The 16,285-nt window shown below is 41.4% G+C and overlaps 2 protein-coding genes across 3 annotated transcripts; one reads left to right on the plus strand and one right to left on the minus strand.

Moving 5' to 3' along the window:
- Positions 1-167: 167 nt before the first annotated feature.
- LOC145465515 (uncharacterized) lies at positions 168-5,865 on the plus strand. Of its 2 annotated transcripts, none has more exons than XM_081449298.1 (3): positions 168-3,052; positions 4,158-4,438; positions 5,186-5,865. In XM_081449298.1, exons 1-3 carry the CDS (start codon positions 3,004-3,006, stop codon positions 5,654-5,656), a joined length of 801 nt encoding a protein of 266 aa, XP_081305424.1. In that variant the 5' UTR covers positions 168-3,003; the 3' UTR covers positions 5,657-5,865. The 2 variants fall into 2 exon arrangements, with proteins under 2 accessions (XP_081305424.1, XP_081305425.1); XM_081449299.1 differs by having other exon boundaries at positions 168-1,587.
- Positions 5,866-6,187: 322 nt separating this feature from the next.
- On the minus strand, positions 6,188-16,271 carry LOC145465512 (NFX1-type zinc finger-containing protein 1-like). The gene is made up of 5 exons (XM_081449295.1): positions 16,024-16,271; positions 13,267-14,721; positions 10,151-12,672; positions 8,485-9,783; positions 6,188-8,027 (listed from the first exon to the last, which is right to left on the minus strand). The coding sequence occupies exons 1-5, from the start codon at positions 16,109-16,111 to the stop codon at positions 7,926-7,928; spliced, it is 5,466 nt and encodes a 1,821-aa protein (XP_081305421.1). The 5' UTR covers positions 16,112-16,271; the 3' UTR covers positions 6,188-7,925.
- Between the last annotated feature and the right edge of the window lie 14 nt (positions 16,272-16,285).

The following is a 16,285-nucleotide window of genomic DNA, read 5'->3' on the forward strand; positions in this document are numbered from 1 at the left end:
AGTTGGCTGGAAGAATATATATTATTACAGTAATTAAACTTAACAAGAAGCAATGACTTTCGTTTTATTGAACCATTTTCATAACCGAGATTTAATGAAACAATCAGAAAGCTAGAAAATGCATCATCTGAGGTTGAGAATTAATGCTGAATTGAACATTTTTTTACAACTGCAAGCGATTCTCGCGCGCTTATTGGCCAATTTTCAATGTCAATCAGCGGACAAACACATGAATTTATAATTTATGCGATGCGTCAACGAGCGAGGAGGGGAGTGGACAATTTGACAATTTGCTATTGTAAAAAACAAATTGACGTCAGTTTTTCATGCGTCTGTCCTGTTATTGACAATGAGTTTCGTCATAACATTGGCAAAGTACTCTGTGGATCCACTCGGCAATTCACAGCCACTTTGACAATGTTATGACGAAATTCATGAACAATAGCAGGACGAACGCATGAAAAACTGACGTCAATTTGTTAAATAGACAACAAATCCCTCCCAGACTAGCTGTTTTCACAGTCGGTCGCTGCAGGTAAAGTGTTTCTGGTTGCTGTCAAAGATAACCTGATGATTAGTATTTTCCAATTCTAGTCTGAAATGTCAGTCATCTCCCGCCCTCAGCCTAATCCCCGGGCTAGAGACCGGGAAAGGTTCCAGATCTGGACTATTCTACACACAACTGATTAGTTTTTCCGTAAATGATGCCAAATTGAAACCAAAACTGTGATTTCCTACTCTATCCCAGACTCTAAATTACGTGATGCAAACACACTTACCCATAAACCTTGTTATTGGGAGCACTTTTCCTCCCCACCCCACTCCCGAAGATACATCTTTGGATACAGTATCATGAACTGACGGATAGAGTATCATGATGGTAATCAAGTGATGTTAGTGAAATCTATATGATTAAGGTAGCTTAACCCATATTACGCTTATGGTTGAAACAGTTTATTTCTTCTGTGTTTACATTTGCAGCGAGCTGGGGTGCAGCCACCCCGCAGGGCTCACTCTGTTTGCTCCATCACGCAATATTTTCTTTCCCATCGAATGCGTGACGGACCAAAATAACGACATCAGGAATAATCATTTATCAATATTTGGTACACGCCTGTCAAATAAATATTCAAATTAATTTTATTAGCATAACAGCCGTAAACATAAAACAGCGTAGAGCTTTGTTTGTTGCACATAGACTATTAGTTCAAGTCGGCACCATTTAAAAGCTTCGACGCGATTTAATTACACCCTTGTATATTTGGCCTCAAAACATGTACTAATATTCTTCCATAACCCTCTGGGGGCCGCAGTGTTTTCTCTAGATCTTCAGGAATGTAACAATTAAGCTGGTTAACCTTTCAAATCGGCATCTCTGCGAGTTATATCACTCAGACGCGAGATTGACCTTTTGCAGCTTTTTGTGGTGTAACTTAATCTCCTCACAGCATGAGCTGAGAAGTTCGAATAATTCTCAAGATTTCAAAGTGTCGATCGATTTGTCGGATCAAGCGTGCGGACACTCTTCGACTCTGGATTACTCGGCGCCGATTAATTCTTTGCTACCAGTACACCTTTGTTTTCAAGGTAAGAACTGTTGTTTATAGGAAATATCGTCAGGGGTTTAGTGTTTGAACGGATGGCGATCTTTATCTCTTTTTTCTTCTGATACACAACCTTATATCGATAACAAATTGTCTAACGTTGGTTTTTAAGTTGTTACATAAACGAAAGGAGACAAAATGGAAATCCGAATGACGCTTTCATCGGCGGTTGCATTGTTCACAGTGGATTGATGCAAAGGTACTTTATTGTACACTACGTACGATGTGTTTCTCTATTTTTTTCTCCGTGCAGAAAAGGTTCTAATTAACAGCCGACCACATTAGGAAGGTCAAATATTGATGAACGCAAAAAGCGTTTAGGTTTAGGAATCGATTTGAACAATTCTGTTTTCAGGTGCCTCTTGCGAATATTGGTTTGAAGATCTTTGAATTAACGAGCTTTCCTTTTGTGTATTCGACTTAATTTTGACACTTCAAGACAAAGCTCGTTTTAAACAGGCCTAAACAAGGCTACTTTAGTTTTGATTTTCCATCTAAAACACACATGAATAGCGTTCTGGTATATTTATTTACTTTTGTGAAAATGTACCAAGGAAAATAGAGGCGTCATTAGGATTTGTTTGCCCGTTTCTTAGCAAATCCCTTGTGGCTGTATGAAACACGAAGTGCAATTAAAGAAAAACACTTGAATTTCATTAGCATTTAAATTAAGCGGTTTATATGGCTCTGCTATTCATTGGTAACTCTTTCCATGAACAATATAATATGCCATGTGATTAGAGAAAGTCCATTTACTGGGGAGTCATGAAAATTATATCTTTCCCGATCTTGCGAGAAAATTCTGCTTTTGCTTAATGTTTTTCAACAGTTCATGGAAACAAAGAAGCGCTTCATATAAAAACTTTACCGATTACTCTCTGGGTTTGGAAATATGGTGATACTCCAGAAATGAATATATCTTAACTTGCTACTTAACAAGATATTTCCTTTGTATCACGAAAATAAGATTGCAATTCAGATCTGGCAGGTAGGTCAAACAAAAAGAATCCATAGCTGATAAATTAATGATTAGTTAATTAGCTATTTTGCTTATTGCTGATTTTTATTTCTTAAAGGTTTTAATTGTGTTGGTTTTGATTGTCCCGATCTCGTTTTTGAATATGATATACATCTTGTTTTTAGAAAAAATCGGGTTTATTTTTTCGCAATGTTAATTCAACAGAATGTTAATTTCATTGTCCAAGTAATCATTGGGAAGCATAGTTTTTGACTCAAAATTCTTAATCCTTTCTTTTTTAAATTGCATATTAAAAAACGTAGTGAATAGATTTTTCTTATTATTTATTAAGGGTAGGCCTCCTACGCAAGGTTCCTTATGATATGTCATGCACTCTTACCTCCCCGACGAAGAACTTCTGCGTAGGAGGCTAATTAAGAGATGAAGCCATTACATTCATCACTAATAACAACAGACCTTATTGTATCAGGTACTCCACTATGAAATTGTTTTCGTCTTATGTTATAGACAATGTTATTGATTCGTATTTGCTTTTGTTTCCTCTTACTGTATCCTGTAACAAATTGGCGTATGAATGCGGTTAGGCCTACCGTCTACACTAATCCGTCATGAAAACGGAACTTTCCGAAAACGCTCTTCAAACTGGACGAATTTGAAAACGCCGGCTTTTCGTTTTCGTGTGGACGGAGCTTTTAGAAAGCGATGGCGTGACGCAGGGCTTGGGCGTGACGATAATCATGTGATTTCCCTGACCGAGGTTTCCTCACACACAAATCCAAAATGACAGGTTATTGTTGCGTTTTTAGTGTGGACGAAAAACATTTGATGCGTTTTCAGAGTGAAAGCTCTGTTCTCAAATTCCTTCGACGTAGTGTGGAGAGGGCCTGATGTAACGCATTCTTCCCCCCACCCCCCGCTAAAGGAAAAAATATCGGTGCGGAAACGTTGGTCCCTTGTTCCCTTGGTGTGCGAATAAGAAAACATCGACCAGGAAACAAAATGTTTTTGAAAATAAATTTAGAAGCATTAATGGTTTCTCGGAAGCAATATTTGCCTCTGCAACAATGTTTACGCAACAGTGTTTTAGCACTCCTCTTTTGCGGGGGTTTATACTCAATTACCAGCCGCTGTTAGGACGGAAATCGAGCCTACGGAGGCCTAGAACAACTAATCAATCTCTCCGCTGTCGGATTCGACCTTTGACTGGCCTCCCACGCAGACGCTCTAAGGGCTCGTGTGGAAGGAACGCGCGACGAGCCCTATATAAGAGCGTCTGCGTGGGAGGCTAACCTTTGACTCGCCCACTCTGGTTTTTTCATTTCCTTCATCCAGAAGACAATATATCACCTAAGATAAGTAGCATATTACGTTTTTTGGACTCAGTAGAGATGAGTAAAACTTTAACCATGTTTCACTTCTTATTGAACTAGAAAAGGAAAAAACAAGACTCGAAGGTCTGTGGTTTGGACCGTACATTTTTGAAGACTTCAAACGCAAAGGGCCAATGAGGTTTGGAGCTAATTCGAAATTCATACAAATGCATTTTTTTTAATTGCCCATGTTTTCCTCGGCAGGTAAAATGTCGTTTAAATTCAATAAGAAAGCTGTAGTAACTGGTGTAAGCTCTGTGGAGGCAGGTAAACTCCTGGTGTACGCTCAAACAGTAAAGAAAATCTCGTCCGAAAATGGCTGTTCCCTGGACGGGAATATTTTCTGTGTGGATCTTGGAGCTGCGGCACTAAAGAAACAATCGAAAAAAGAACGCAGATGGTTAGAAGAAGAAGCAGACAATGCGAAGATAACTCCTGGGACAATAATTACCGTGAACGGCAAAGAGAGATATGTTAAAACAGAGGTATGTAAATAAGAAGTGAATACAATAAAACGTCGCTGCGGGCGACCTCGTAACGTGCGAGCAGGCATGCCTTTGAGTCACATCATAAGTGGCCCAAGCTCGCAAATGAGCGTCCTACTCAGTTAACGCAACAGTCGAAATGTAATGTCTTTTTGGGGGGGAAGACGGTACCGTTATAAAAGTACGAAGGAATATGCCGAATAAAAATAAACCTACTTTGCTTCAGGTGCGTGTTTCCTGGGGTCACTATTAAGGTGTTTTTTAGCTTCAATGCTTTGTATAAACTGAAGACAAAGCAATGAAGCTAAAAATAAATTCCCATAATTCGGCCTAGGAACCTTTTGATACCGGACCCAAGGAAACGCACACTTGAAGCAAGGTAGATTCATCTTTATTCATTCTCCTTCGCATCCAACAAAAAGCGACGTGAGCCTGTTCGCAGTCTAGCCGCTTCGTAAATGCGGCTACCTCGATACGTGAGAAAAAGAAGAAAAGGACTGAAAGGACGTAAATAGTGTGGTACCAAACTACAAGGGCAGTTTAAACTGTGTTTTAATGTGTGTCCCGTACTCGCAAAGAAGGAGTGCATTCTTACCAAAATCTAATACATAGCATCGATACAACTCGACTCTTTCGTGGCACAGATACGGGAATTCTCTTTCAAATCCCTCTGAGGACTACAGCCTACATGTCTTTTCCAAACAGAATATATTAAGAATCAAACCTTTTTTTCTTGTCTCTTGCTAGGTAGAAAATGTTGATCACCTGGGACTTCTCACGCCGCAATCGTTTCAACTATTCTGTCCGGCGTTTGGGAGCAATTCGGACAACGAGCTTTTCGAGACAGCGTTCCCTGCTGCCTCAATTGACCAGACGCGCCGGCTAATTTGTGCGGAGCAGCCAAGCCCTAACCTACGTTGGGTGATGTGTAAAAATGTTGTTCTATCCTACAATCAAACAACAGGCCGAAAGGAGGCCACTATTTTAGCCGTGGACATTGTCCAGATGAAACAGGCTGGGCGATTAGTCTCCACTTCGGTCCAACAAACTGTCACGGCTAAGCTCAATTGTAAAACGTTCTTGTCGAAAGTGGGCCCACAAAATCCCGGCCCCGTTTCTTTGACCCCGGCACTCGCCCTGGTAAAGATGGTGGATGAAGACGTGCCCGTGCCCCAGCCTCGATCCTGGGCAGAAATTGAAACTTTACTCCCCTGTTAATTCATCGATTTGTGCTTCAAAGACGAGACATAACTACGTGATGAATGTAATTTTTTGTTTGAGGGTGAAGTGCGTTATAATAAGTTAACCGTAATATGATTAATTGAACTGTGAGAGGCAAAACATTCATCCATTTATTTTTCGGTGCATTCTCACAAAGACGGATTTTTTTTTTCATTTCATACTTTTTCCATTTTATATTGCATATTTCGCATAATTCATCTCACGGAAACTAAACTTAGTTAGTGTTAAGACCAAGTTTGAAATGAAATGCCTACAACGGCCGTATCAGAGTGTTTCCTTCATGAGCAGACTACGTCAGTGCAAAAAAATGTTTCCATGGTTTTGGCAATACTTTTAGGGCCTGTATGGTCTTGGAACCAGGAGCTATAATTGGGGATTATGGCTCCTGCTTGGAACGCAACCTCGTTCCCAGGGCTTTTCCCTTAGCCATTTTCTCAACCTCGTTCCCATAGCCTTTTCCTTGCAAGGGAAAAGGCCATGGGAACGAGGTTGGCAATTTCTAAGTGGGAAGCCGCGGGAACGAGGTTGCTTTTTAGTTGACTGGTACATGGTGTTACCTTACTTTAAAATTCGTTAAAAATAACATGCGTATGGACTGTTATCGTGGCCTGTGTGCAAATAAAAGACAATCTTGTCCTTTTCTTAATTACTAGGAGATTTTATTTGTAAATTTTAAATCAGAACTCCAAGCAAAAGTGAGATAAAAATGTTTCTATCTAACCGTCCTATAAAGACTTCTTTGAACGTAAGAAATTCAAATACCTTAGCATGCAGGCCAATCATTCTCCAATATCAACTTGGTCAGAGGCTAAGAATTAAATTAGGTCCAGTTTGAATCGAACCGTGTCGTAATCTAAAACTATTGGGGTGTCTGCAAAATCCGAATAGCGAATACCGAATAGTCCCGAACAGCGAATAGCGAATAGCCCCGAATAGTGCGAATAGTCTCGAATAGTGGCGAACAATCGCGAAAAGTGGCGAATAGTGACTGACGAATAGTCGTCGTCAATAGTCACCGCTTTAGATCTAATATCCTGCGTTAATTAATTATACAAATAATAAGCAACAGAGTTTCAGTGAATTTATTACCTTTTCTTCTCCGGACTCAGGCTAGTAGGCTGTCCATCGCCGACATTAAGAAAACAGAAAACACAAGGATAACCTAATAAAGACGTATTTACACTTTTACAGCGGTTAAAACAGAAGAAATTACGTTTAGAAACACATTTTTGTCCTGATAAGCGTCTGTGCTTTTTAGCGGGAAAATCCCATCCTACGTTACTGTGAGGTTGACTGCGAGATACTGGGTACCCTATTTGTTACGATTTGCCACTATTGACCACCATTTGCCACTATTCGTCACTATTCGAGACTGTTCGTCACTATTCGCACTATTCGTGCTATTCGCTATTCGGGACTACTCGCTGTTCGCTATTCGCGACTATTCGCTATTCGCTATTCGGGTTTTCCAGACACCCAAACTAGAGAAGAAACTAGGGAAACCACTGTCTACCTCATAGTCTTCAAAACTGTTGAATAATAATTGAATAATTAATAACTATCGAATAAGTATATAATAATTAATACAATCGAAACCATCCATACCGACAGCTCTATATTGTGACAGACAGATAAGAGAAACTAAAATTTATCTCTGCCTTCATAATAATACGAAAGGCCTATACGATACGGCCACGCAGACCAGCTCTGCTCCTTTTCGAGACCGTCGTTTGAACATAGGTTTAAGAATTTAACATCCGATCAGCCCTGAAGCAACATAAAGGAGTTCTGTTTTACGTCTTAGTACTTCATATATAACTTCTGATTCATCTCCCTTACAGGAGATTTTCCCTTACATGATATATGGTGCCTTACGGTAGAAGGCCCTTTGAGGAGTGCTAGTACAGGCTGCTTCAAGGGAGGTGTCACCCATTACAGAATTCACTTTGAGTAGTTTGGCTGCTTGAGAGAAATTTGTGGTAATTCAGTCGTATTTCCTTGTGGCCGATGTATTGGCTCAACGGGCCATAACCTTGATTTTTAAATGCCACCTATAAAGTTACTATATATGTGAACCACTATTTTTAATCATTCATACCGCGACAGTCATATTTCAGTCGAGTTTCTAATGGTTGCTTCATTGGTTTGGCCATAAAAACTGTTCTTTCTGCAATACTGTCTGCAATAGCGCTTGGTCTAAAAAAAAAAAAAAACAGGAGTCCTGGTGGATAATCCTAACTTGTTCTCATTCAAACTGCAGCCGTCGCAGCTCGTGAGGATCGTAGTTCTGCAAATTGGTTTGGTTAGACCACGCACCATGCTTTGCCCCGTCCATTTCTGTGGCAACCTGAAAAGAAATTAGAAGGAAACATAAACACACTTGGACAATAAAAGGAAAACTACTTTGTTTACATCCAAGGTTGAGCTCAAATGATCAGCTTCATCAAACCTAGCATGTTTCAATGAGAGTGAGTACTTCTCAACTTGGGATTGACGTAAAAGTTTTTCCTGATTTTTAGCAGCGCCTTTTACTTCCCATGAACATTTTACTCCCAAACAGCTCAAGACTGGTGAAGAATTATTTCCGGTGTTCGGCTAATGTAAGACACAACTCAGTGTACCTCATCTCCCTCCTTTATTTTAACTTTCAATTCTCCGAGACTGCCCTTCAATCTTTGTAACGGAAAAGTTCCATTTTCTGCTTAAAGCATTGATGAATTTATGGTTACGAGCACTTAGCTAAAAGCATACCACAGCGAGTCGGCACCAAACAAGTTATTGTAGTTATTGTCTGGTTAGTATACCTGATTTCCTTCAGCCAATCGGTGATCCACCCCACCAATTGTCGCGCCGCAGTCTGGGCACGATCTTTGTTGATTTGCTCCACCACATTCGCCTATGGCGTAGATATGTCCGTTTGGACACTTGTACCAGTGACCTTTAGCGAATTTCATAGCCTTGACAATCATAACACGCTCTTCGGGAGTCAAACTTTCCAATCCACACTTTCTTCGGATTTCGTTGATGGTGGCCTCTATGTCATCAGCATCTTGCTTGGTGAGTTTTTTGCCTGCGTCCAGCTGCTTCCGCTGTCTTCCTAACCATTCTTCGTCATCGAATCGGACATCAATGGAGCGCTTCTTGATCTGACACTGAACAACGCGAATCTTCAGAAATAGACCCACACAGACGACTTCATCCCTAATGTCAGTCAGACTCTGGGAAGAGATTTGAAACTTCATCAGGCTTTCTTCTAGATGATTAAGCTTTTCGTCAACTTCTGTTGCTGCTTGAAGGAACATCTGATCAAGGGCAGTTTGATTTTCACTGGGTGGTATAAGTACTCCATAGCAAGTATTTCTTAGCAGGTCTTTCTTGATTTTTTCTCTTATCTTGTATATTTGCGTCAGTAACTTAATCTGGTTTTTTATCGTGTTGAGCTCGGCCATGGTTTTCCTCTGCTGCAACCAGCTCCATAAGATATCGTAGCTCGAAGTGCCTAGTGCCGTGTGTGTTAGCTCTTCGCCTTCTTCTTCCTCGGCGTCACTTTCGGAAAAGGTCTCAGGCGACGCCTTCCTTGACTGAACATCAGGATACTCTCGCAGAAGAGAGCGAGTTTTCTTTTTCAATTTTGCTGTCAATTCTTGATATTGTTCTTCCTCTTCGTTCAGTCTTTCTTTGACCATTTCGACATCTGCCAACTTTTCTTTGACAATGTCAGCATATCGGTAGCTGATCCGAATGGGGGTCTTGCACTTCGGACATTCCTTCAACTTGATATCATCAGTTTCGCCGTCTTTGTCCATCCAGTAATCCAACGCTGTAACCTCAAACACGTGTCCACAGTCCAACAGTTCGATAAACCTCGCGTCTTCGTCCTCTTCCGTTCCAAAGAAAACCTCGGTAACCTGGTCTTTATGGCAAATTCCGCACAACCTGGGGCATGGTTCCCCGCAAAGACCGATACATGGGTGGTTGAAATTACACAGGCTCGAGCCTCTTAACAGTCTCTTCTTGCACGGCTCGTTACATCGAGGACGGTTGCACTTCTCACCACAAAGCTTCGTGCACTTGAAGTGTGGGCAAATCCACGAACACCTCTCCTACAAAAAAAGAGATCAACTAAAAATCAGCTTTAACGTTGAAGAGGCATTACTATTCTATTTCGGCATAGACTTTATCCATACTAGAATAGGGGCACATCCATGCTTATGACAGGTTTGAGCAAATATGTTCGTTTTAAAACTCTTGAATGATAGAAGTTAAATTTCAAGGATCTGCCTAAGAAGCAGAACATCGTAGGTCACCGACTTTGCGAAAAGCGACACTGCGAAAAGCGGAAATCAAGCGGAAACAGCGAACGCCTTAGGAGGCGATTTTTGCAGGATATCGAGCAAATATTGGTGTAGCGCCGAAAATTAGTCTTACTTTTCATTTTCCGATTTTGTGCGCACATATCTTTATACTAACCCTGCAAGGCGTACAAGGTTCCATACACTGTTTGGGACATTTGCTGTGAATGCATCGGTTCTCACATTTCTCCGGACAAGGTGGACAGTTTTTCGTGCAAGGCTCTTCACAAAGGTGTAGGCAAACTCGTATTCTTTCGCAGTCGGCTTCGCAAGGAACGTGCATTCTTCCCTGCCTGCATTTACCGCAGTTTCCAACGCACTGGTGTTGACATTCCAAAATTGCACGACAAGGCTCTTCACAGTGATAACTTTCTGACAGCTCCCAGCAAGGCTTTTCAATTTGATGACCACAATCAAATTCCCTCTTGATATTTCTCGGACATTGGAAAGAAGTGCATTCTTCCCAGCACTTTCCGGGACAGAGGTGACCACATGGCAGGAATTCCAGACACTTCTTCTGGCACTTGAATGTCTCCACAGGCGTTCCACACGGTACAATCTGCTTGTGACCACATTTTGGGATCTCCTTTTCTACTTCTACTGGGCAGCCAGGGCAATCTTCGCCAAAGTGGCACTTTCTGTTGCATCTGGTTTGGTGCTCAGAGCACAGTTCCATTGGACAGTCTTTTTGGCATTTGTACAACGAATGCTCACTGTCATCAGGATGACACACTCTTTCACAACCATGACCACAAGGAAGGCGAAACGTGCATGGCAGGATACATCCTCCTTCTGGCGCTTTCTTGAAGTCGTCTACATCCTTTGCATGGATTACTCGCTCTGGGTGGTTACTGCAAACCAACTCCAACGACTTTCCTATGGCATCTTGTTCTTTCATCTCTTTGACGACACGTCTCCACAGTTCACTTTTCTCAGCTAACAAGGCGAAGTTGCCAATACAATAGAGACCTTTACGAGCTCGAGACAAAGCAACACAGACTCGATTTCTAACAGCCAAAAAGCCAATCTTCTTCTTGCTATTGGATCTAACCAAGGAGAGCAAAATAATGTCGTTCTCTTCACCTTGGAAGTTGTCCACAGCTGTGACTCTGACACCTTCAAATTTAGTTTTGGGCATCGTCTTCTTCAGGGTCAAAAGCTGACCAGTGTACATTGTCAACACAGTTATCTTTTGGGGCTCGTACCCTTGCAAAATCAAGTACTCGCACAGGGCTGCAATGTATTCTGCTTCATGCTTGTTTGAATGGCTCTTGAGTTTGTCATTTATTTCACTTTCATCTTCAGGAAATCGGTGATCGATAAAGTAAATGTTCTTGGACACACCTCTGACATCTTCATATTCATGCACAGACTCATGATCTTGAAGGTCTTCGTAGATAAATTGCATCAGTCTCGAAATCTCAGGTCTCATACGATGCTGAGTGTTTAGCTGGTAACACTGCATTCCGCTGTTCACCATTCTTTCAAACAACGACACGTCAAGGTTGTACTCCCTTGCTAGAGCGTACACGGTCGGGTTTGGCCTCAGTTGCTTGTGATCACCAATGAGAATCAAATGCTGTGTTCCTTTTGTTAAGGAAGTTATAATGTGAGCTTCCAAGACTTCAGCTGCTTCCTCAACAACAACGATTGTCGGTTTTATTTCTTCTAAGATGACGCGGTACTTTGCAGCACCAGTTGTGGTCATGCCAATTACCACAGCTTCTCTCAGTGCTTGGAGCTCTTCGTGGTCCTTTACCTCTGTGAAGCGTTTGCAGATGCCTTCATATTCTTGACTCTTTTTAAAAATTTCCTCTCGGCAGTTGAGCTGGAAAATTCGAAGCCAAAACAAATAGAGCCTCCAACGGTCCTCAATGGAAAGTCTCCCAACGTGTTGAACATTGGCAACCTGGGCTGGGGCAAGAGGTTGAAGCTTGGATTCACCTCGAAGAACCTTCAAATGATCTTTTGAGAGTCCGGAAAGTTGCATTTTGCCGTGATTAGCATTCTTCTGTCCTCCTACGATCTGGAACTGATTTTCACCCAGCAGACGTTGGTTTTGAACAATGTCAGCATCTTTGTCTACTTCAATGTTTTCTTCAGTGTCTTCATTTGCATCCTCAATGGCAAAATCATTTTCACCTGTCACAGATTCGGCAGGTGGACTCTCCTGCGAAGAGCTCGCCGGGCCGGAATTCTTCAAACCAAGCCAGCTTTGAATTACAGATCTTCCTTGCAAGTTAAAAGTGTTCTCTTCCGCTTTAAGCTGTTCAAAGTGACTCCGGCCAACAAAGTGCTGCAGATCTTTGAGAGTTAAAATTTTCTGCTTGCTGTTCGTTAGCCGATAAGTAGCTCGCTCGATGGCGTCTTGACACTTGGTCATTTCTACTTTGAGGCGACGTTTAATATCTGAGGACGTTGTGTACTCTTGTAAGTTGTACCTTTGCAGACTTTCTGAAGAACTCCTTCCACCAACACGTATAATTCCTGTTTGCTGGAATGTCAACACCCCTTCCAAAAACTGATCCAAGGCGTGGTTTGTATAACACACCATCAGCATGGCAGACTTTTTCTCTGCGTCCCAGACATGCCTGTTGTCGAGAAGGGCCCTGACAATCTTCAAACCAACGTACGTTTTACCTGATAAGAAGCAAATTAAAGAAAAAGTCAATTTTAAAATTAAATAGGATTTAAACGTGTTAGTTCATAACACAAAAACACAACACAACGACAGAGTAAAACACCATACGTTCACAGAGAAAATGGGCGAGCTCGATGGCCTTAAACTCTACGTTTTATTATTAGAAGAAATGGAAAATGGCACACTTGTTAGCATAACCGGATGGAAACGTCTGAAATACCAGGAAAACTGACTTTGGAAAAATTCCAAAGGTTTGTGTCAGAAACCCTCATCGACCCTCGGATTTAAGTATAAGTATTTTCGGATTTTAGATATAAGTATTCTCACATTTTCCCAAATTTTCCCTCCAGTGTTTTGCATCAGCCAATGTCAGCATGAATCGATCGTTTTCTTTCGTACAGTAAAGCTTACGAAACAAATTGTTTGTATTTTCTAACGTGCGTTCAATCTATATCATAAAGCCACAAACGTATTGACGAATGTGGCATTAACCCACTTCAACAAATTATAAGAGATTTCTGTTTTCTGTGGTCACAATAGCCAAAGTGTGCGAAAACGGGTCTTCATTCAAGTCAATAGCAACGTAATAGTACCTGTCCCAGGAGGGCCTTGTATGACTGAAAACTCTTTTGTAAGGGCACCTTTCAATGACTCAAGCTGCGACTCGTTCAAGTTAACATCATCAGCGTGGGGCCAGGACCGAAGATCGCAAATGGACACTTTGTTGGCACCGTCTATATCAGGCACACCAAGGGTCTCTCCCAGGTCGTACTGTACTTGTCTTCTCGATTTCCTGCTTCTAAGGTACTGCGGGGGCTTCACATCAGCGTTACAGTGGACAAGGTACTCTTGGAAGGGGAATGAATCAGGAGCAATCTGCTTCAGTTGCTGCAGAATGGGTCGGTAGGCCTCAAAATAAGCTGGAGATTCCACCATCACGTAGTTATCCCGCGTCCTTTGGGTGGCTTCAAAACTGTCAACGAAACGAATGTCCAGCCTTCCGGACCTGAGGTCTTCGGGTTTGCGATTTGCTACCGTGGCAAAGAGCATTGTTTTAAAGTTATCCTTTGACAGGCAAAGAAATGATCCAAACAGCAAGCGCTTGGAATGCTCCCATGGGATCTTCCGGAGGCTTCTCATGTCTAAATGAATGCAGTGAACGATGCCGGCTCTCGTGCAAACAGTGTTCATAATCTCCACATTTTCATAGATGTACAAATTTTGAGATCGATCTTCTTTGGGGATTTTCTTGGTGATTTCTCTGATTCCCTCGCGTAGCGGGGCAACAAAATCTTCGCGAAGGAGACGAAACTGGACATCCAGGTAATCATTTAGATCTTTGTATTTCTCCGTTTTCTCAGTCTTGTTTCGGCGTAAAAATGGTTTCTCCTCCGAGCGAATCTCTTTCTCGTTAGGATAAATGGAGATTCCTTTGAAGTCATCTGGAGGGGGTGGCTCAACTTCTTGTCTTTTTGCTTTTTTCGGGGGCTGTGCCATTTTCCTTTCTTCCTTAACGAGTTCGCGTCTTTTTACCAAAAGGGTTTCTACCTCTTTCCTAAACTCCTCGATTCTTTTCACATCAATTTCCTTTAGGATTCCACCAAAGTGGTCGATGGGAACATCTGACGAGAATGAGCGAGGGAATCTAACAAGCCATTCTTTGAAGAAAGTCACCAAGCATTCCACAAGTACACCGAATTCGGATTCAGTCTCCATTTCCTCCTGTATCATTGGGAGATTTAAGATGTACTTTGGCAAGTGGGTACACATAAAGGCGGATCCCTTACAAATCGACAGCACCTCAATCAGATTGTGCGTCATATGGGTGTGGCACATCTTGCCCAAGATCTCCACAAGTAGTGTCATCCAATCTTCCTTGATATCCTCAGCTTTTACTAACATTTCGAAACTTTCGCGGTACTGAAGAAGACTCGCAGCCATTTCTGAAGGCTCTGTAGATCGTAACTCCCGCAATTTTCGATAGCCAAGACGAGGGCCTTTTTGTCTGCCCACTTGTTGTGGTTCGTGAAGTGCTCTTCCATGGTCACCTTTAAGACAATTACAGACGAACATCCAACATTTAGCACCCTTAAGTAACACCCTTGTTAGTAAAGTTTGTACATAAAGTCTGAGATCATTCCCGTGTCATAAACTATTTGCCTGAATTGAGAATACTATAAATTGAAATTGGATCTGTAACTTTAGCTGCTGCACATAAAGATGACCTATCTAACAAAATTACTTTGAACTTACCCAGGAAAAAAAGTGAAACGTTTCTTCTGGAAGGACCTCCGAGTTTTGCAAAGAAATCACTGCATATAAATATCTGAGTGTCAATGCCGTGTTCTTCTCACTGGGGTACTGACCAGTTTAGTCTTTTTGGGATAGGTAGAGTCACCTTCAGAATTGGACCTTATTTTGCTTCCATTTCAAGTCAGACTCACATTTTCCATAGACTTTTACTTTTTTTCTGCTGAAAGCTGTTTTAATCCACCTACCCATCTTCATGCACTGAGATCAAAGTTGCTTCTGTTCAGTACATGACATTTCACAAATGAGAACTTGCATCTAAATGCTTTAATTTGTAAAGAAAACAGCCATTTAACTATGGCATGTAATTGAAGCGTGCAGTTATGTTTACAGCAAATAGCAGATTGATGCTCTGTTGTATAACACAAGACACTTAGTTAAGCTGTATAATTCAACATAAACGAAGCTAAAAATTAAAGTTGGTATAACAGTTCTCCAAGTATCCTAAATGGGCGATAATGTTGTGTTGATACAGTAGGAAGAATTCGGATATTTGATATCTCTTGATATCGAGCCCAAAAAACACGCGAGATCGCGTGACTTTTGAATGGTAAAATGTAATTTAGTCCGCTTTGGCCATGACGATGTTTTCTCGCTGTATAAGAACTTCTTGCTGCTTGGAAAGAGACAATAATATAAATATACGCTTGATAGTTCTTCCAAGCGGTGAGATGATCCCGTCGAAATAATAATTAACTGATTGTGAGCACAAGTGATTGCTTTAATTTCCAAAGGTATGTGATTCTTTGGCGGCATATCTTGAAGTGAATCCGAATGTAATATTCTATTCCCACTTTACATCGTTTTTCAGTTCAGTCGTTTCATTATAAAATCGAATCAAGAGGCTAAACTGAGAATTGCTGAAGTTGTAAACAGTGGTTGACTCGATCAGGCGGAAAAGATCTGACAGAAATTAAAATGTAATGGTATCACAGAGCTTTACTGATCCGGTGAAGAGCTTTGTGAAGATGTAGTAGAGGACTGCAGTGCCGTAAGCTCGTCCTTGCAAATGCATTTAGATTAAAACTACAACAGATTACCTGTTCCTGTGTTTATGTATGGAGGTCTACTCCTTCCTCTTCCACCTCTTCCACGGCCCCTTCCTCTACCGAAATTTTTCGTTTCCATGAGTTTCTATGAAGTTGCTTCCAGTTGACTCCCTCCTGTACCAGAAATTATATCGCCGTTTTGGACTCAATATTCACAAAAACATCAGGTTTATCCTAACATTTTGAAAGAGAAATAATTTTGTAAAGAAATATGTTAGCCATGTTGGCGACGCTTTCTCGGAAAACAAGGAAA

The sequence above is a fragment of the Orbicella franksi genome, chromosome 13 (assembly GCF_964199315.1).
Source record: "Orbicella franksi chromosome 13, jaOrbFran1.1, whole genome shotgun sequence".
In the NCBI taxonomy this organism is placed as follows: Eukaryota; Metazoa; Cnidaria; class Anthozoa; order Scleractinia; family Merulinidae; genus Orbicella; species Orbicella franksi.